The sequence below is a fragment of the Peromyscus californicus genome, unplaced genomic scaffold, assembly GCF_007827085.1.
Source record: "Peromyscus californicus insignis strain IS unplaced genomic scaffold, ASM782708v3 Scaffold_13__1_contigs__length_99412109, whole genome shotgun sequence".
Classification (NCBI taxonomy): Eukaryota; Metazoa; Chordata; class Mammalia; order Rodentia; family Cricetidae; genus Peromyscus; species Peromyscus californicus.
This window is the reverse complement of record NW_026294424.1, coordinates 15,165,996-15,188,465: the sequence shown is the minus strand read 5'-3', so window position 1 is coordinate 15,188,465 and position 22,470 is coordinate 15,165,996. Positions and strand designations below refer to the sequence as shown.

Genomic DNA, 22,470 nt, shown 5'->3' with positions numbered 1-22,470 from the left:
TCATGCCCAGCCTCAGTGTAATTAAAAAAAAGTTTTCACTCTGCATTTGATTAAACTCATGGATGTGGCACACCCATATTCAGAAAGTCAATTTTCCATGTTTATGAATTCCGTGCTCTTTGCATGCCGTTTCTATGGGTGTAATTAATTCACTTGGCAGTTACGCCTTGAGCTTATATTTTCAGCTAGCTACTCTTGACTGTTCTGATTGGTGCAGAGTTTGGTGAGAAGACAAAGCTTATGCCACTTGGGACCGAGTTGATCAGAGCACATGTTGCAGAGCTCTGGGGAAAGTGTTGAGAAGAAGCACAGAACTGATATCCTAATTGGGAGGTTGCAGAAATGGCTTCTCATTCTCACAGGAGTGGGTGGAAATGAAGAGGAGGTGAGGGTTAAAAAATATAAGGTGTTTTAGGACTAGCTAAAGTTTTTGTTGCACTCTGTAAGAGGTATGAGAGCGGGACAGAGACAGAATCTCAGGAAGAATGAGGAAGAGGGGCCATCTTGGGAGGGGACACTTTATGTAACCATGATAACTTCCTACAGACTGGTCATGGTCAGCTATCTGACCAGTCCAGGTGCAGAGGTAGAAGTCTGACTTTTAGAGATGCTGAACCAGTAGGGGGCTTTTTTTTTTCTTTTTCCTTCCTGGGCCCTGCACTCCCTGCATAGAATTGCTAAGCTCTGTTGATGAGAGCATGAGGGTTAGCCCTCAGGAGAAGATCTTGGCAGAACTGCAGTGGTCAGTAAGAGGTTTGGCAGGCATAGGAAGGAGCAGCCAGGAGACCTTGCATGTCTTTGGAAGTCATTAAGTGTGCATTTGGAAGGAGATTGCGTTTCTTCCAACAGTGAGTGCCCCGAAGCAAGCCAGGGAGAAAGCTCAGGGAACGCAGGGAATGGGAACAGAAGCAAGTGACTTCAACAGAGGCTTGGCCCCATCAGGCCTGACCTATTGCGTGTGAGAGAGAGGACTCGGTTTGCTAAGAAGAAATCAGTCATCTTGTACACCAGGAGAAGACAAGTCATTATTTTACCCACTACCCCAGTATGCTCTCAGTTCTGTAGCCATTTCAAAGACACTGCCCCTGCCACTTGGCTGGTGTCCTCTCCTGCAACCTCTCCTGCTTACGGAGTTTCATTATTTTCCCTCTAATACTCATGCTATTGAGAGCTCTATCTCTTGAGTCGGTGAGCTTCGTTCCTCATCATCCGTAGAACACAGTTCTGGGGATGCAGACCATGATAATGACACTTCTGTGTCCTTGTGACCAGCATTAATGCATTGGTCTGTTATCTCTTCAAAGACTCTGTAGCTGTCCAGATCTTGAGATATTTCATGAGTTAAAGTTTGGATCACCTCAGACGCCTTCTCTATCCTGAGGGGAAGGCCCCTGCCCAATTGGTGAAGGTACCTACCCACACTGAAAGGAATTAAATGCCCCAACTCTTAGACTTGCTGATAAAATCTGTCTACCAGACTTCCCTGGGATTGGATCTCATCGTTTCTTTTTCCTGGGGATCAAGCCAACGAATTTAAGGGTCATTCTTCCAGCGAAGCTTGAAACCCCTAAGTCTCTGGTAAGGGGTTTTAGTGATTTTTCTCCCTGAAAAATAGTGTTTTTGTCAGCTGTAGGGTTCCATCCCTGCCCAGATGAAAGGCTTTATGAAGAGTTTTCTTGGGAGATCTCCTGTGTCTTGTCTAGTATCTACTGTTCTATACCATAATTGCTCCAGGTCTGAATTCCTGTTCTAGTTTAAGTCACTTGTGGACAGGAACTGGGTTTCTCTATTTTTAGGACTTCCCAACCCTTCTTGTGAAAACAGCAAACCTCAGTTTTTCTATCTGTTAAGTCAGATGACCGCTCCCATGTGGGTCGCCACAAAAGACCTTGGAGTTTCACTGAAATGTTAGTTTTCTTCAGTCTTGGAGGACCAAACAGAGTAAGGCTAAGCCTCTGCTTATGTAAGGGAGGGGACACACTTGAAAACTTAACAGTTTCTTTTTTTCCTACATAAGAAAGGTATGGGGGTGGGATTTTGGCACAGCATACTGAAGTGCCCTGTCTATGGGAAGAGTAGAGAGAGTAAAAGGTGAGACTGGATTGGGGCTGGGAAAAGTAGAGGGAGCTGGGTAAGAAGAGTGTGCACTTTTGCTGGAACTAAAAGCCAGTCCTTCCCCATCCCACTGTTAAAGGAGTCTCTGGTTCCCCTCCTTACTTGATAGCTGGTTTGGAGGTTCTAGCAGGGGAGTGCAGCTCTTCCTATACCCCTGACCTGAAAGCAGTGCTACTGCATTGGAGAAGGTTGTCCTTTTTAATTGAACAGACAGCTCTAGGAAGCATCTATATGGAGTGGTGAGGGAGAAGTGAGTGTTTTGTAAGGTTTAGAGAATGATCCATGACAGTCATATTTGGCCTTTAAATGAGTGAGTTTATGAAGTACATAAACAAGTCAAAGTAAAAGAATAAATGATAAGAGATGGCAAACAATCATGGTGTCCAAAGCATCCAGCAGAAATCAGTTGGGGAAGGCCTGGTGAGGCAGTCGTTTATAGTCACTGGCCGAGTCCCAGGCAAAATAGATAGTATCCCCTTGGATAGAACTTCCAAGTAAAATAACAAATAATAGCTGAAAGGTAACATCATCAAACACAGGTTTACAAACATCCTACAGAAAACAGTTTGGAGGAAGCTCCATTAAAGAAGCTAGCTGCTGTTCTCCCATGGCAGGGCACCAGCCAGACTACCAACAAGGGAAGGACAGAGACCATCAGCCAAGGACACGCCCTCTTCCATGTCCCCACCTGGGCCGTGGAGGTAGATCTCCAAGGAGAGGAGGCCAAGAGCAGGAACCGGCGCTTTGCTAGCCAGGCCCCGCAACTGTGGAGTTCGTGGTGGGAGCAGGGGATTTAGCCCAGTCTTCATGTTCACCTTCTGAGAAATGGGGCCGTTCGGGTAGTGCATAGAGCCTGCTTCCAGGAGAGAAGAGTGACAGAACTGTCAGTCCAACTCCCCATAATGCAACAGTGTCCCTCCCCTTCAACTCCAGTTTCCAGAACTGAACCCCCTGCCCCAGAACTGAAGTCTGGGTAGCAAGGTATACTGAACTAACTAGCCAATTTGAAATAATGTCCTCCTGAACATCTGTCCAGTTTCTTCCCAGACTACTTGACCACTGCCAGCTACATCCTCTGGAACTACCTAGGCCATTCTAGTGTTAAATAATAGGTAATTAGGAAACCACCAGAAGTAAACTGCACAACATATAACTATAAAAATGGAAAACAAGCCACAAGAGTGATTGGCGAAAATAAATATAAACAGCAATTAAGTTATTGAACATACCAGAATGAATGTTTACAAACCTAATTAAAATGAAATTTGTCAAATTTGGGAAGCATAACCAATTTCCAATTATGTCTTATCATCACATTAGCCCCAGAGGAGATATGCTGGCTGAATCGGCACTCATTTTAGATCTAAAATTCTACAATAAAATTAACAGTTTTCATGTGAATCCATTCATGGAGCTAGCGAGGGTAGAAGTCACTATGTCTCCTGTCTCAGGAAGAACAGAATGCCAATGCCCAGAAGTCAGGAAAATATTAAAGATAGTCATTTGCTTTCAGTAAGCCACACGGTGTAGTTTTTTCCCCCCAATCAGTGGGAAAAGAAATAACAGAGCTGTATTAAATTCCTTCTAACAAAGCATGAAGAAAAGTGGAGTGGGAATCTTAAGATAAAGATGCCAGAACCAGGAGTTAAATAGGAAGCCATCTACTCTGAAACACATTGTGGCTCCCCACTGATAAGCCAGCTCTCTACTTACTTTTGTGAATAACTGAAAAGCAGGGAAATCTGACTACACAGCTTTCCACACAACTAGTAACTGATGGGAATTGAACAGAGCTCAGAGAAGTTCTCAGGAAAATGAAGCCAGCTCCCTGCACCTGGGGCTAGGGGTTCATATAACACAGTGGGTCAAAGAAGCAAATGTCCACGTGGTCCACATCCATGTCTTAGGGACTTCCTTGTTTCTGGGCCGGCACTCTTCCATACAGTATCACATGTTAACAAACGTTTGTGTATTTGTTCTAAAACCAGCTAGACCTGTGTATAAATGTACCTACAATTTAATTAAATCACCTTACAATCTTATTTCTGCTGTTGTTTTAAACAGAGCTTCCACTGCCTAAAATAGACACAACACGCTTCCCCCACCCTCCCGGGGTTGGGGGTGGGGAGACATGCTATAATCCAAGATACCTCCAGTAAAAACATCAGAGAGAAGGGACAGTGTGAAAACACAGCAACCCAGAGTCACTCTGATTCCATATGGACATTTTCTGAACAAAGAGTCAAGTGCTGGGTGCCTTTTAATTCTCTGTTGAAAATATGACACTTGATAACCTCAGTGTGACTGTTTCTCAAAATAGGGACTGGGCCTCACAGCAGATGTCTGGGCTGGTGAAACCTGAGCTGAGTGGCCCCACAGGCTCTGTGGGAACAGGCAACACAGCCTCTCTGGCTCTTTGTCCACCCTCTCAGAATTCCTGCAACCCACCCCCAGGACTTAGAACTGTGCAAAGATGCCAGACCGTGGACTCCAGCTCTACTCACCCACTTCCCAGATAACACCTGCAACAAGAAGTCTAAGCAAAGAACACTAACAATGACAGCATAAACAAAAACAAACCTTGAAAACAGTGTGATGATTGCCCATCATTGGAATTGACTGATCAATTGACTGAGTCCTAGGCATGGGCCTGTGAGAAGCATTGGTCTTCCTGGCTTGTTACAATAGAGAAGGAAGAGAGAGAGAAGGGATATTGTAAAATGGTTTTTGAAAAATACTTTGTGGTATTTGTTTGTGTGTTATCTGCACCCCTGAATCCCAGGGGCCCTTGTCACTGAGGTCTTGGGATGCTCCAAGCCTGAAGGTGTATCCTGTCTGCTGACCTCACCCTGCCCAGCCCTACATAGGTCACCAGGAATCCCACTTGTTTGTGGGGTAACTGGAGAAGCACCAGGTAAAGAGGGCAGTCTGATGTCCTATCATTTCTGTAGTATGATATCAGGGGATGAGACACTGGTTGCTGCTTTCGAGGGCTCCCCAATACAAGCACATTCCTAGTGTCTGATGATGGGGTTCTGAGTCAGCTCTAAGATTTCAGGAGGTGTGTAACACAGACTGCTTCATTTTTACACTGTGTTGCAGAGTCATATCTGAAGGCTTAGGCACCAGGAACTTGACTTTGGCCATGGACTTTGAAGATTAGACTCCTGCAGTCTCTACTTGATCCCATGGTGAAGGGGTGGCCATTATCCCCATCACACAAAGGGGAGAGAGAAGCAATCATAGCATATATTGTTAGGCCATGCATGTTCCTGATAGTACTGAGATTTGAGCCCAATCAATGTTAAACTTTTCCCGTCACTTCTTAAGGTTCTTCTTTACCTTCTTGCCTCCCACTGCAGGACACTTTTACAGTCTGCCCTGTGACTCTGTTCTCTACTAACTCAGTGGAGGCTAGGAAGGATTGGCAGACCATGAAACCTGGAGCCTACACCAAGGTTCTTGCCATGGATGATGCAGGGAATGATGGATGTAACATTGGAGTCTTAGATCAGACAGAACGATCTGGACCAAGCAGGGAGTGGAGACTCAGACATTTGTATCATGGAGGGAATCTAGATGGAGATTTTCTAGAAAAGATACATCTTTAGCTTGAGATGGGACTTGGAGGTTGGTGAGCCAGGTAGGTGGTGGAGATTTCTTAGGAGTCTACCCTAAGAGTCTGAAGGTAAGAGGAACAGCCAGAGCATCTGTAGCTCTAAAGACGTGGAAAGTGCCTTGGCAACATTGAAATAAAGTTGGATTTGGGAAAAGAGTAGAAGGATTTTGTTGAATGTGAGGAGGAAGAGAGAGGAGAGTGTGGGGTTGAACCCTGAGCAGAAGATGAAGTACTGAAAGAGACAAGAGGCTCCTTAGGAAGTTCTTTTCTGGATAGCCTTAGGGGCTAGGGTGCTACAAACTTGGATCCTCATGGTGCCTGTATATTCAGGGCCAGGGGGTGTTTCAGTATGCTGGGTGTTTGTTGTGAGGAAGAGTGGAGGAGATGGCCTCTCCCTGGGGATGCCAGAGGCCTACTCTGTACTTTCCTAGGTCTATTTTGGAAGTGGCCTTTGTCCCTAGGAGATGAGAGAGGCTGATCACAACTGTGGAGGTCGTCAGCCAGGCATGGCGTTGATTCTGGTTACACAGCAGTGGACATAGAGATGAGGGGAGCAATCAAAGATGGAGGAAAGCTGGAGAGGATGGCCAGATTCCTAGATCCTGAAACCTGTTCATTGGGGTCCTGGAGCCCTTGACTGCAGGAGAGCTGAGAGTCCACCAGGCTCACAGACATAACTGCTTGCTTGTGTCCTTTGCATCAGCAGCAGCCTTTGTGATTCTGGGACAGGACTGTGAGTGGAACAAAACGTATCTTTCAGATTCAATAAATAAATAAATAAATAAATAAATAAAATAATATACCATCCCTTAAAGACAGACTACCAAGAAATAACGAGCTTCCGGTTGCATAGCTTTGAAAAGAAGAAAACCCCAAACTCCTTCAGGAGAAGGTTCTACATCATGGCTGAGAAGATGATAGGAAGGATTGCTATATCCAAATTCAATAACGCTTAAGCACATACGGCCAGCTGGCAGTGTTAGGAGAGCTGACTCATCTCTCCAAGAATATTTAGGCATCTTCCCCACGGGAACGCCTGTGCACCCACACTGCCAACTCCCAGAGGTTTGCACACGCGTTGGGAGGAAGAAGCAGGTGCTGCCAGACATCCTCATTCCATAGGAACTCTGCTCTTCCTCCTGCATGACTTCTGTGTTCTCCTTTATGTTTTTATGCGTTTAAACGGGGGAGGGGGGAGCAGGACAATTCCATTGATGTCATTCTGCAAAGGGCCTTGCGAGCTTTTTGCTGGAAACCCAGGCAGCAGCCTTCTCCCCACCTGTGAAGTACTACATCAGGTGGCCCTCATAAAAATGTCACTGTGCTCCTCCACCAGGCCTGACTGAGCCCAGTGGAATCTTTCCTTTAGCTCCTGGGGCTGCACTGACTACCATAGAAAGCACATGCTCACTTCTGTGTAGTGTGAGCAAGTCCCCTGGCCCGGGTAGGGAACAGCCTGAGATGTACGCATGTGTTGGCTAACGGTTTGGCAATTGGTAAGTTTTCTCCCAGTTTACCTCATTTCATTTGTTAAGAATGTTCAAACCTCAGTAAACTAGTATTGGCTTGTTTGTGAAAGTAGATACTCCTTTTCTGTAATATTCAACAATACAACTCTAGCTTTTATCTGCTCCTCAGAGCAGGAGCTGCCATGCTCAGCCCCAGGGTGGAGTATTTGCTGATAGCTAAGTCATGCACACTACAGGCTTTCTTAACTTGATAGGAGTTCAGTAATAGCTATGAGACCCAGCTCTCAAATGTTCCTCTTTGAATATGTACCTGATGTCTGGTGAGATATCAGCATTCCCATATGTACTGGTCCCTGAGTTTAGAGGTTGGTCAGACCTAATAGCTTTTGTTACTGTGCTGCAGAGAATCCTATCAGGAAAGTCAATCTTTTTATGGTGAGTTACTGAAAGCTTCCTCCACCCTAGGTCAAAACTAAAATTTTATTGTGAATAGCGTTTCTTAGTTTTCAGTGGGTTTGCTGTGTAAGTGAGCTTTTCATTGTGCATCTGGAAGAATAGGCTAATGTTCTGCTCTTACACAGATAAAAGGTTTTTCTCTTAATCCCAAAGAGTAAAAATACGTGTGGTTAATTAGTAGTCATTGATCATTGCCTGTGTCCCCATAGGAGTCATTTCATACAATGCTCATGCCACCACTACCTGGTAAACCTCTTCATTTTCTGTTCAGCTCTTGGAGAAACTGAGGCCTACAGATTACAATGGTTTGTCCAAATAGAGCCACCTGCTGGAGGATGCACAGTACCTCAGAGACTTGCTGGGTCTGACCTGAGAGACTTAGTGAATCTGGAGTAGGGAGCATGCCCAGTACTTCATTTGCACTTATGAGAGGGTATCCTGAGGCTGACTGTTTCCCTGAAATGAAGTATTTTTGTGGGTTAACTTACATCCTTGCATCCAATGAGCAGTGAGCTAGACAGCGCCTCTCAGCAGCTCTCTTGCAAGCTGTAGTTTGAATGTGGTCTCAGCCTGTCTGTTTTATAGATACATACTCTAGGCCTCGATTATCTGGATCCTGGATGTCTTCTTAGAGTTAAGTTCTATTTTGAAAGGCAAGGACAGTTGTGAAAGCTTTGGCAGAAGTTTCCTGATTTATCTTTTCTATCATTAGAAGACAATCTTGTCATAGGAGCAGTGCCCTGAATTTTGGGATTGCTGAGCCCCCAGGGTTTCTTATCTTGGGTCCCTGAAAGACAACCTGTTTTGCAAAAACCATGTTAATAGGAAGAAAATGTGGTATATCTTGTTTTCAAGAAATTTCCCAGCTTTGGTTATATGTTCCAATGGAGGTTTTGGCCCTAGAGGCATTGCGGAACCCTTGGGACTAACGGGCCTGCCTCAGCTCAACTACCTGTCATCAGCCTGGGCATGTGTTTCCATCTGTTTGCAACTTCAGTTCTTTCTCCATTTCCTGAGGCAATTTAGCAAGTTCCTGACATTATGTCTGAGTCACATGGAGCCTTAACAGTGGGTGCAGTTCTCAGGGGGCACCAGTTCTATTTACAAAGGTTGGCCATAGCCCTCATTAGAGAAGAGGATGTATCTGATTGTGTGCTGGAAACCTTGTTGAAGGATGGCCCTTATCCAATCCCTTCCCCTGCAGGGCCCCCAGTGTGCTAAGGCAGTGCATAGGGCCTGCATTTCTACAGTAGCTTGGGGTTGTTTGGTTTTGAAAAGCATTTAAGGCAGTGTAGTGTCCACAGCCGCCAGTGCAGTGCTCAGGGGTCAGTAATGCTGTAGTTGGAGTTCTGACGTTCTAGCTGTGTGCTTGTCTGAAGGTTGATGCATCTGTTGGATCCTCAGTAGCCTCAGACTCCAGAGAGGAAGCTTGTCACATGAAATTGCTGTTAGGATTGGATACATACAGTGTTTGGTTTGACGACTAGTCCCTAATTGTTCAGGGAAACAATAGCTAAAAAATTGACTGTTAATGGATTATAGATGCAGGAGTTGGTGCTGGACAATGTGGACACCCCTTAACTTCTTGACCTGATTGTATGCTGGGTGAGAGTGGGGTTCCTGAAATCCTTTGTATAAAGTTGAGCACAAGACGACTGATCACAGGGGATTTACTCCAGTAACCACTCTTTGGGCCAGTGGCTTCTGAGCTGTCTTCCCTGGGCTTAGCACTGTCCTGTTGAAGTCCGTGGTTTCTTGGGATTGCTGTCTAGAGCTGTGGCTAGTAACTGACACTCAAACAGAACAGAGGCAGCTCACTTTGCACTCAAAGGCTCCCTTCCAGGAGAAAGCAAAGACAGGAATCCAGAGACCTCCAGGAGAGAAAGGAAACCCCCATGGGCCTGCAGCATAAACAGATGCCGGTTTGCTTCATGGTGTGATTGGCAGGCAGGATGTGCCAGGTCTACCTGGTTCCACTAAAATGTCCTGTGAGCAGGTGCTATTTAGCACTAGCTAGGCAGGATATCTTGCTTAGTAAATTGCAAGAATCTCATACTTGGCGTTTTTCAGGCAAGTTAGTGTCAGCAACCTGTAACTCAATTTTCTAAATGGTCTTTTAATTAAAAAACCCAGAGCCAGATATTGGGGTAAATGCTGGAAGATCAGAGAGACAAAGGAACAGGCCACTGCCTTGTCTTACCTCTAGGACTCCTTAGCCTGAAAGGCTTCAGCTGAAAAGCACTCCTCAGCCAAAAAGCTAGTTCCCGTCTCCTCACACCTCATATACTGTTCTCTGCCCAGCCGTATCACTTCCTTCTTAGTGCTGAGATTAAAGGAATGAAGGCCTGTGTGCTTCCCAAGCAAAGGCATGAGATCTCACGTGCTGGGATTAAAGGCGTGTGATTCCCAAGTACGGTATTAAAGGTGTGTGCCACCACTGCCTGGCTCTGTTCCTCTCCTAAACTGAGTCAATCTCATGTAGTCCACGGTGACTTTGAACTCACAGAGATCCAGACAGATCTCTGCCTCCCGAGTGCTAGGATTAAAGGTGTGTGCCACCACTGCCTGGCTCTGTTTCTCTCCTAAACTGAGTCAATCTCATGTAGTCCACGGTGACTTTGAACTCACAGAGATCCAGACAGATCTCTGCCTCCCGAGTGCTAGGATTAAAGGTGTGAGCCACCACTGGCTAGGCTCTATGTTTAATCTAGTGGCTTGTTCTGTCCTCTGATCTTCAGGCAAATTTTGTTAGTGTATACAATATATTACCACATTTCCCTTTTTTGTCTAAAATAATAAAAGAAGTAACTAATATAAGAAAAACTAGATACATAAGTATATACAATATATATAGTCAAAAATTACATTAACAATGTCCAGTCCATTACCATTTGACAGATTCAGAGAAAATACTCCATTATTTATCCTATTTTGGTGAGTCCAAAATGTTGTACCTAATTCATTTTCTATCCTAACTTGTATTACCAATGCAAAACTATCTTTTGATATCGTTCAAACTTATACACTTTACCCCTCTTTAGTGGGTTTCTTTTCTGAATTTATTAACAAGGAAAAATATAACTATCTAATCTTCAGCTCCCTCAGAGACTCGAGAAGGAAATGATATTAACTGAGTAAGCAGGAAGTGAAAACAAGAGACTTTAAAAACTGAGAAATGACAGAAACAGCTGGCTGCCTGGACAGTCACCCAAGGTTCCTCTGCAACATTGGGGCATTATCTTTGGCCTACAGGCTTAGCATATCTGATAGACTTATCTGTGAAGCAGGATTTTCTGAAGGGCCTTCCCATCTTGCAAGGTTTGGCAGTCCTTTCTTCTGTGTCCTGCTTGTCCATTTTGGACAGCAGACTGTCAGCAGTCAAGGCAAGGGCACTTTCTTGCCCAGTGGCTAACTTGCCACAAAGAAAGTAAACTCCATATGGAGTTTCTTCAATACCCATCATCTTCTCTGAAGTAGATTGATGCTGCCAGGAGAAGACATGTCTCACTGTCATAAAAAAAAAAAAAAGAATCTATGTTATTAAAACATCTTAAGTGCCATATTCTGAGGATCTCTGAAGTGTTTGAAGATGACCTGTCTATCTAAAATATATCTGTTTGACCTTGAAAAAATACATAATATGACTACAACTTCAATTGTAATAACTAACTACTAACTTTCATTTCTTTATATTCTAATAATTACTTTCAAGGACTAGCAATTTGCATTACATTGTTAAATGAGCTGTATAGGTACAATACCTTGAACAAGTGTAGAAATGTAAGTACAGTATATTCCAATGAAAATAATCTCAACTTTGTATCAATATACACAATTTGTATACAATATAGAAAAATCCAATCCAATGTAAAATATTTAAAAATAGTAGTTGCTTTTAAAAAGTAGAGTCAATAATCTACCTTTTAATCTTATCATATTCATATTCTCTCTTTTTTCTTTTCAGAATAGATTCAATAATCTACCCTTTTATCCTATTATTTCTCTCTTTTTAGAGTAGATTCAATAATCTACCCTTTTATCCTATCATTTCTATATAATACACTTTTATATCATACTCCCCTTTCTTCTTCTATGACCAATAGCAATTTTTAACCAACCCCTAAACAAAGACAAACATCCATAATCCATTTTGGGGGCACAGTTTTCTAGGCTACTTCCTACTGATTGGGGATGCTGGTAATCTTATGGGGACACAAAGAAAATTTTGGATTATGGTCAGGTCCTGACGAGTAGTGTGTGAGGCTGTATCATCTCAGCTACCCATCTCAGTATTGTCCTGAGCAGTTTGTAGTCCAAAGCTGATCTTTTGGTGATGTTTGTCAGCTTAATGGTGTCATCATCATCCTGATGATTGTTGTTGTGGGGTCCCATCATCCTTTTTGGAGACTTCAATGGTCACTGTTAGGCATGGTCATGGTTCATTGCAGAAAATCTTTTTCTTGCGACAAGTTTTCTGGATGATTTGTCCTTTTTCTTCGGATGTCTCTTTTGTCCAGTGTTCTTGAGATTCTTTAGCTTTCATTCTCCTGAAAGACAAAAACAAAACCCTTACCCACCCTAACTTTAGGGAGTTTCCAAATCTAATCTTTATCAATTTTGATTTATAATTTTTCCTTAAATTTTTGTTTTATTTTCTAAAGCTATTCTATCATCCAGAGTTGTATGGTTTCTTACAATAGGCCTTAGGTTATTTAATTGCTCTGAGAAGGAGTTTCTTCCATGATGACAGAAACAACTGAAAGGAATTTAACATGGGGGCCTTTGAAAGGTCCCTCAGGGCATTTTCTGTAGGCAAAGGCAAGGGATTATCTTGTCGGTCCTTTGTTGAACTACATTTGTTAGTCCAATATCTGCCTTTGTCACACTTTTTGCATAATCCAGAAGAGAGGGGTGTTCTGTTGGGTTTATTCCTTGAAAAAACATTGTTTCTAGGAACACCCTGTTTACAATCCCTTCTTAGGTGACCATGTTTACTGCAATTGAAACATTTGACATTACTATTTTTCTTCACACCTCTGGAAATCACCTCTCCTATCAGGCATCATCATGAGATTCAATATTTATTGTATCTCAGATCTATTCTTCCAAAGGTGCTGATCTTGCCTTTAACAGTGTAATTACACTTTTTCATTGTGCATTAGCATTTTCAAAAGCCAGAGATTCAATAATTATATGTCTAGCTTCTGAATTTAGTATCATTCTATTTACTGCTGATGTCAATCTTTGTAAGAAATCAGTGAAGATTTCTTTTGGGCCCTGTATAACTTTGGTAAATGACTCAATTTTCTTTCCTACTTCTTCAGTTCTGTCCCACACATTCAAGGCTGCTATGTGACATAAAGCCAGGGTGTGGTCATCGTATAAAGATTGTCTTTGTACATCAGCATAATCACCTTCTCCAAGAAGTTGATCTTGGGATATTTCAAGACCTCTAGCCCTACTTCATTGTTCAATGGTCTTAGTCTCATCCTTCCACCAGGTCCTCCATTGTAATTGGGGACCAGCCTCTAAGATTGCTGTAACAAAATCTTTCCGGTCTTGAGGGATAATTCTATTACAAGCTGACCATGAGTTTAACATCTGCTTCACAAAAGATTAGCCGTATGAAACTATTGCTTCTTTGAGTCTCCTCAAATTTAACATTTACACAGGAGTCCATTCAGCTCGTATCCAGTCTTGGGGATATCTATCATTTGGCAGTTCCTATAAGGTTACTGGATAAATTAAGGTTGGCTGTTTGAAAGCATTAGGCAGTTTCTCTGTAACCTTATAATGCAATGTTGAGATTTCTTCTCCTTTAAATTCTTCTGTCTGAGTCTGAATATCTCTAAGATCTGTTTTAACAAGTTTTTCTAAAACTTTTATCTTGGCACTCATATTAACCAACTTTTTTAAATGATAAAATAGAAATGATCAAACAAATAATATTTATAATTAACATTATATAAATCACATCAACATTGATTATCCTCTCATTTAATTGTTCCATCATTAGACCATCTGTCATTTCATATTATCAAATAGAGACCAAACTCCCTCCAATGTAAAAATGCTTCCTAATTTTTAATGTGGGAAAAAAATTTCTTTTAACTAATTTCTGCCTTTAAGAAATCTTAATTGACTCACCAAATATGCTGACAATGATGATTCAGATAAGGGTGTTGCCACAGCCCAAAGAGGGGGCCCAAGGAAAGCCAAAACCCACCAGGAGAGGAAAGAAGTGAAAGATCCAGCTGTCTGCACAGGGAAAATGTACGAAAGTGGCTAACTCCTGTGGTTTTTGGAGCTGAAAAAAACCTACAGAGTTTGCTGCAGAGAGGCTGCAACAGAAACTTAGCCAGCAGGGTGGGGACTCTGGCCTTGTGTAGCTCTGGCCTGAGCCACAGACAAGCAGCCTTTTTGTGAATTTGTGCCCCAAAAGTTGGACACCAGATGTAACTCTAACTTCTAAATGGTCTTTTAATAAAAACAAACAAACAAACAAACAAACAAACAAACCAAAAAAAAAAAAAAACCCGGAGCCAGATATTGGGGTAAATGCTGAAATATCAGAGAGACAAAGGAACAAGCCACTGCCACATCTTACCTCTAGGACTCCTTAGTCTGAAAGGACTTCCTCAGCCAAAAGGCTTCAACTGAAAAGGGACTCTCAGACAAAAAGCATTAGTTCCTGTCTCCTCACGCCTTTTGTGTCCTCTGGTCCTGGGCGGCTAAAAAGAATTTATGCCTGGTCTGGCAGTGGTGACGCACGCCTTTAATCCCAGCCTGGCCTACAGAGCGAGGCCAGCCTGGCCTACAGAGCGAGATCCAGGACAGGCACCAAAACTACACAGAGAAACCCTGTCTCGAAAAAAAAACAAAAAAACAAAATTTTTATGCCTCTATGTCTGCAGCTGAAGGCTCTGATGGAGAGACAAGAGAAACACAAAGTACATACCCTTCAGATGCTGGCCTTGGGGCTACCGAGAGGCGGGAGAGGTATGAATTTTCCCTGTTCAATCTACAGACCCTGGACTCCCTCATCCTGGGCCTCAGTAGTCTTGAGTGAAGGCCTTTGATCCTTTATGGAATTTGGGTTTAATTCATCTGTCTGCACAGAGCCTGAAATTTGCAGTCTCTGGACCATTTAGCCCATGTCTTCATAGGTCCTCTAGCTTTCAGGGACCAGGTTTCAGGCACTCTTTGCTACAGTGAGAAAGCTATCAGAAATAAAACCGAGCTGGGAGCCACGAACTGATGGGGATATTAGTAAGTACTCAGGAGCGTGGATGTCGGATGGTCCCACATCATTTGGAGCCACAATTGATGACTTGGAAATGCCAGGACTGTTTTCTTATATAATATACTTTTTTTTTTTTTTAATAAACAGTTCCTGCCAGGGCACACACACTGTTTTAACTTGGAGAGTTGGAAAGGAGTCGGGTTTTGTGCTAGTGATTCATCTCCTGAAGAGCCCTGGCTGGACCAACCTGGTGGCAGCTGAGCAGCACCTGCCCTGGGTGTGCCCAAGAGGAGCCAGGCAAGGCCCTAGCCCCAAGGACTTCATGGCACTTGGGCAGAAGCTTGGCCCTCTCTCATGTGCTCCTATATTCTTGAATCTTAGCTTCTGTAGATTGACGATTTGCATAGATCTTTGACAACCATCTACTTGGTAGCGCCCATGAGGTTGTTCACAACTGAGTGAAGATGACTCAGGATATCTGTTTGAACAGCAGTGGTTCTCTCTGTGGTGTTCAAAAGGGCAGGAAGGTGGAGTTTTCTGTTTCTCACTATGACTATGTTCTTTTGTTTGTTTGGTTTTTGTTTTTGTTTTTCAAGACAAAGTTTACAAGTTTCTCTGTATATCTCTGACTGTTCTGGAACTTCATCTGTATGCCAAGTTGATCTTGAACCTAGAGATCCACCTGCCTCTGTCTTCTGAGTTCTGAGATTAAAGGCATAGGCCACCATACCCAGCTATGACTATGTTCTATGGAGGACATTCAGAGAAGCCATGCCTGCAAGCATGGAGAAGGGAAAAAAGATCTTTGCCCTAAGGCTGTGTACTTCACCCACACTAGAAACCTCTGCTCCCTAATGTGCACATCCTTGATAAGCCTGACTATAAAATATCTGCATCAGTACACTGTCCCTTGGTGGAAGATGAGTCAGGAGGGAGCCAGGGTTGAGGCTTCATCATATTCCATGCACAGCCTGCTCCCTCCATCAGGATCCCCACCCGGGAGACTCATCATGTTAACCATGACCTCCTAAGAGACAGTTTAAAATCTCTGTCCGCTTCCTCTTCAGGCTCAGCATCCTTGCTTCATCTGGCAGCCTGCTCATCAAAACAGCCACCTGCTATGAACACAGGTGAACAAATACCTAGTCAAGCCTCTTTTTTCAGTTCTTCGGCATCTATGTCTAGAAGGACTTGTTAGTCATATGATAATTCTAACTTTTAAGGAATCACTTTCCTGTCTCCTGTAGTGCCTGTGCTGCTGCATAGGCTCAGTAGCAGTCCACAGGTGTTCCACCTCTATAGTATCCTAATGGCTACATTTCGTTGTCCAGTGAAATAAATGTTGTAGCTATAATAATGCTATTTTAACTTTTGATTACAATCCATACATTTCAGATGTTAGGATTTAACTGGTCAGTGACAGATGCAGGGCACATTTTCAGCTCCCTGTGGAGTTTCAGGCTGAGTGTAGAGAAGTGGAGACTCTTCATCTTGGTCATAGGTCTTTCCCCAGGCCTGTCACATCCAGAGATGAGCACTCAGAAACTGTGGTCTTCCAGGGACCTACACGGGACAAAGAGTAGGGAGAGGGCAGAGTGCCATGAGGCTCATATAGATGGGGCTGCTCCAGACTACGGACCAGTTGTCAGGACAGTGGGAGAGACCTGGGAGAGGTTGAAGGCCAAGACTCCAAAGGTGTGGTTATCAGTATAGTCTGGTGGGGCAAAGATGTATGATGTCACTGAGATGGAAACCCCCTCCGTCACTGGAATGGACACAGCTGACTTTGCTGTGACTGTGATCAGTACACTGTCACGTTTCCTCTTTAACAGAATGAACTAGAAATTATGTTGTGGTTTTGAAATAATTCTGTTTTTCTTAAATATTGGCTGACTTGCCACATGTGCATACATGATGTGCACACACACACACACACACACACACACACCCCTCACTGTCCTGAGCAAAAAGCTCTACTCAGAGTAGTCACAGCCTTCCAAGTTGTATCAGACCATAGTCAATGGGCTTTCCCAGGTAGTTTGTGGAGTGTGCTGTGAGGATCAGCCCTCAGATCATGTTCCCTAAATACTGTGGAAGGAACCTTAGGGTGGTGTAACTGACTGGGAAAGAAGCGGGTTATGTGACTGTGGAATTGTGAGGTTCATGGCCACTGGAATCATGAACACTGTAGGGTGGATAAAGTGATATTACAAGGTATCTAGAAGATGGTGACGGGTTGCCTTTGCAATGAGTGAAGGAATGGATGACAGCCGTCACCTAACTATAATACTGGGCTCCTGTAATAGCACTGAACACTGGGCTGCTTCCTGCCTGACTCTGCTCTGCTAAATTGGAAAGGTATTTCTTCTCTAAAAAATTACAAAATAAATTTTATTTGTCTAGGCACCTGTGGGAGGTAATTCATAGACTGGGCTTCTGGCTTGAAGTTAAGGCTAATTGGTGAATGTTTCTTTGTCTTCATCTTTTTAATCTCCAAAATGGATTTAACAGCTGTCCTTCAAAGAGACTCAATAATACAGTGGTTAAAATTTCAGACACTGCGTAAATTATCTGGGTCTGAGGGCAGCTCTACGAGTCTTGGTAATGCTGGGAGGATGTGCCCCTTTGTTATCTATAACATAGGAAAAGTCTTACCTTTGGAAGCGGCACAGACGGAAATAGGAGTTAATCAATAATGGGACCTCTGATACTAAGAGTTTTATTTTATTTGAAATTGTTTTTTCATGGTTTTCTCTTATATAGCCCAGATTTGGCATGAAAGTTACTATGTAGCTCAGGCTGGCCTGGAACTTGCTACCTTCCTACCTCAGCCTCTTGAGTGTGTTGGGGTTATATGAGTGTACCACTATTCCTGGATATTTTTGACTTTTATGTCTATGAATGAAAGGAAATAAGCAATAACAGTTAAAATACAGCATAATGTACAAATATTATAATATAAATCTTATGTTTTTATTTTTTAAACTTAATTTATAATTACTTTCCCAGCAGAGAATAGTAAGCAAGTGCCATTCCTCAGTCTGTGTTAACTGTGATGGGGACATCTGGAAGCTTACAGCCTCTTCTGGATCCCATTTCCTGCTTGTTCTCATTTCTAAATGATGGCTCATGGTTTACAAGTAACACACATTACAGTAGCAAAGCACATGTCATATCTGGCATCGCCCACTGCTACTTGTTCACTATGTCTTTCTAGACTGTTGTAGAGTCTGTTACTAGAATGTAGCCCTCTCTAAAAATGGTTTCCTAAACAACTATTTTGAAATTTTCTATTTTTTTTAAATTATTTTCAAAAACATCTGGTTTTGCCTATTGAATGACACATTTTTAACTATTGTTACCAATATACCAATATAAAATAATTTATTGATTTTTACTGATATGTCCTATTGGTTATTTAATTTACTGGTTGGTATGTGGTTAGATTAATTGTCTGCCATTAGAAATGATGTCATTATATTACATAGTATAGTCTTATGAGCTTCTTGAGAATAAATTTCTATAAGCCTGTCTGATATCTTTGAAACCTCATGCCAGAATGCCTACAGAAATTCAGTTGGGCAATAGAGCTCAGGGTGTGTGAAGGACTCTCATGGCCTCTGTATGGGTCTTCTGGCTAGGGCTGTACAGGGTGGGGAGGAAGTAGGCAGGCAGTAGGAGCATTGGGGCATCAGCTAGGTATGGTTCCCACCTCTGCCTGATATTGAGTGATTGTGGGCTTTTAATTAAGCTACAGATCAATCTGGGCTGCAAATTATTTTGAAATCTGGAAAGTGACTATTGAATGAATAGGTAGTTATTAAGCAAATTGTGATGGTTATTTGGTTCGGGGCATCCAGTATTACAGGTTCATAGATCCAGGCCCTCAGAACTGGTCCTAGTTCCTGAGCTGGAAAAGGTGGACACGAGAGCTTTGCAGAAAATTAGGTATGACCACCTACTTGTTAGTAGTGAGCCAGCATGGAGAATCCAGAAAGGACCAGGCCAACAAACTCCTCTGTACATGCCTATACCTTGACCAGGGTGGGTAGAAAGTAGGACATGTTGCTTGCAGATGGGGACAACATTTTTAGGATGTTTCTTTTTCAGAAACACTTTCAGAAATGCTTCTCATGCTGTTTCTTTGAACTGGTTTGGTTTTTACTTGTTTGTGGAAGATATTATCTGTTAGGACTGGAGACTGCTGACACAGAACTTTGAAAGGTCTCCATAGCTTTCAAGGTATTTCTGAAGCAAGCCATGAATGCTTTTAAGGATGAGTCATTTGGAGGCAAGCATAAAACCCTCATGTAGTGTCTCTGTGTTATCATTTTCAAGAAGGAAGATGAAGGCCCGTGCTCCACCACCTCCTGGAAAGCCTACTGCCCAGAGTGTCCACAGTGAACAGAAACTGCCTCATGATGCCACACTGGGTTCACAGCAAAGCCTGGTCCACATGAAGGAGGGACTACAGAATAGCACCTTGGACATCACTGTGGTCCTGCCCAGTGGACTGGAGAAACAGAGTGTGGTCAGTGGAAGGTAAGATCCTGGTACCTAGGTGATAGATAGCTCCTGTGTTCTGCTTCATTCATGTGGGAAGAAAAGGAAGAATGGGTGTGGGCATGTCATACTTAGTTCCATGTTGAATTTGACTCAGGTTAGAATACATGCTATGGATTGGTACAAGAGCACAGCCTAGGAGAACCAGAACAGTACCACTGGGGAAGAGTGTGGGCTAACTGGCCCAACCAGGCTCTCTGTAGTCTTTAGGGGACCCAGAGCTAAAAGCCCACCGTGGTAGAGTTTGGACTCAGAGAAAAGTATAGAGATACATAAATTTTCAGGTTTATTTTATGTGATAATTAAACATAATATTGATGAGTATTGCTTCCAGCCTCAGTCTATAGCCACAACTGGAATTGTTGTGTTCTAAAATACCATGCCTTTAGTTATGATGGGTAATATCACACTGTCTTTGAAGGTCTTACCACCAGCATAGGGTAAGAAGATATTTTTCAGCAGGGTTCCTCCTTGCTGCCATTGTCACAGGTATAGGGAGATCTTCACATTAGCAACAAAGGAGCTTCTTGGGCTTGAGACTGACACCTGGTGGCATTACCCCAGTCCCAGCTCAGAGACTCTGAATTGTAAGAGTTTCTGTGTGTGTCTGGTTGTTTTATAGAACAGTCATTATGTTTGGCACTCACTTCCTGCAAAGTCAGGAGTATGTTATACTATCATATCATAGATTAAAAATGATTTTAGAATGCATGCCAGTCTACCAGTAAATGTATATTTCCCATTTTTATATTTTGTCCCAGTTGATAGTTATCACTTTCTCTTCCCTTAGCTTGTGGCGTCTGGATAGTAACACATGAATCTTCTTTGACAAACACAGGAAAAGGTGGGGTTCCTCCTAGAAAGTAGAAATATTTCTGAAAAAAAAAAATGCTTTCAAGTGAATGCATTGTGCTCCCTCTATCCTTCAACTTCTTCTTCCCTTAGAGCAGTGATAACACTGTGCCGTTTTGTAAGATTGCCACAGAGACGAGGCCGAACCTTATAAAAGATTCAGATACATTCTCTGTTCTAAGCAGGGAAGCTTAGAGTCAGGAAGAATCAGCATCGGCCTGGAGGCCTCTGTTCCTGGGCTGCTCTCTGGGTGCTACAGATGAAGGCATGTTAGGTTCCTGTGTCAGGTTCCTGACTCTTTGCTTTTCTGTTACATTTTTTTCTCTCTTCTGCTTAAGCAGTGGCTTTAGCAAGGAACATGCTTATCTTGCCCTAAAAAGCACTTTACAAAACATAGCCAGCCTTGAACCTTGTGTTTCCTGACGGGCAAGAATCACCTAGAGAAAACATGCTAGTGATTGAATGCTTATGGCCCCATTCTGCAAATCATAGTTTTTGATTTTTTGAGCTGCTCTGTAACTTAGGGACTTTTACTTGTGTTTCTATCTGTTCTGAAATATTAAGATGTAAGGATGGGGCTTGGAACCGTTCCTGACTAAGGGAGAAGGCCTGGCAGGCCTTTAGGAGTTGGGCTGCCAGCTCTCTGCATGGCGGGTGGGAAGGAAGCCAGCAGCCCCATTGCTTTAATTGGGAGCACAAGTGAAGAGAATATCTTTGAAGACACAGTACCCTCAGCCCCGGGGGAGCTTCATAAAAGGCTCGTAAGTGTTGACAGTGTTAGGCTGTGTCATTTTAGTGTAGAAAATTAGTCACATCCACATTGGTTCACACAGCTAAGGGACATCTGGCAGGGAAAGGCAAGTGTTTCTTTTTCCAGAATAGATGAAATCTCTCCCAGGGTTCAGTCCTGATTCTGCCCCTAAGAACCATTGTGCCCCAAACACCACAGAATAGACAAGTTTATACCTGTGCAGGGAATTCCAGGTCACGAGCCTTGTAAAGCAGCATAAGACTTCTACTTCCTAGTTATTAAGCCTATGAAAAAGGCTATTAAAGGACATCATTATTTACAGGAGTTTCCATACCCAGTTTCCCCTTTCTTCCTTCCTCTCTCCTCTCCTTCCCTCCCTCCTTTTCTCCCTCCCTCCCTCCCTCCCTCTCTCCCTTCTTCCTTTTCTCTCTCCCTCTCCCTCCCTTTTAAATAAAGGAAATAGTCTTTTCTGTGTAAATAGCAAGACTGAGGGTCTGACATTTGAATGGCAAAGAGCTTGTTGTCCTGCAAAAGGAAAGGAGTGTTTTCACACACCCACAGCCCGACAGATAGTTCGTAGAAGGTTTTGTCCTTGTTTGGATGGTGGTCCTATTCCAATCCAGGAGAAGTATTACTTTGTGGGCTCTTGATAGGTTACTAAATAGTAAAATGTTCATTTATCCATCAAGCAAAATAAATAATAAATGACAAACCCATGCGAGTCACTGGGAAGAGTGTATCTCAGGCAGCAGGGGGAAGGGGAACATTTGCTGAGCAGCCCACATATGAAACAGGCAGGTCCATGTTACAGAGTCTAGAGTGAGGAGGAAAGGTAGATGGACCTGCCCATGCAGTGGTTTTTCCTTAGCCTATACAAATTGTAAGAAATCTGGCTTTGGAGCACGAATTTTCTTCAAACCCAAGGAAAAACAAACATATTGAGTGGCATGTAAAATTCAGATGAATTTTTAAGACAACCAGAATTCATTACTCTAAGGGTAATTAGGTGTGTCCAGGTCTGCCACGGTACAACCTCTTAATGAGGATCATATAGAAGACATCTGCTTCTCCTATAAGCTGGACACAGAATGGTATAGACCAGTGGTTCTCAACCTGTGGATCTCAACCTCCTTTGGGGTCAAATGAGCTTCTCACAGGGGTCACCTAGTGATATACTACATTGCATATCAGATATTTACATTACGATTCATAACATTGGCAAAATTAGAGTTACGAAGTAGCAGTGAATAATTTTATGGTTGGAGGTCACCACGACTGTATTAAAGGGTTAAAGCATTAGGAAGGCTGAGAACCATTGCTGTAGACTCTGAAGAAAGGTGACCTCTAAGACACAGGTGAAAAACAGTAAGGACAGAGTTAAAAAAGGACAAGAGTAACTGTG

At 42.9% G+C, this 22,470-nt stretch overlaps 1 protein-coding gene across 9 annotated transcripts in view; it reads left to right on the top strand.

Moving 5' to 3' along the window:
- Positions 1 to 22,470, top strand: part of Cobl (cordon-bleu WH2 repeat protein) — a 235,083-nt gene that overhangs the window by 60,337 nt on the left and 152,276 nt on the right. For 8 of the 9 annotated variants that reach the window (XM_052734541.1, XM_052734545.1, XM_052734539.1 and 5 more), the window contains exon 2: positions 19,241 to 19,444. In XM_052734541.1, coding sequence (XP_052590501.1) covers positions 19,241 to 19,444 — 204 coding nt within the window. The remainder of the gene's footprint in view (positions 1 to 19,240; positions 19,445 to 22,470) is intronic. The other variant, XM_052734542.1, reaches the window with a different exon arrangement.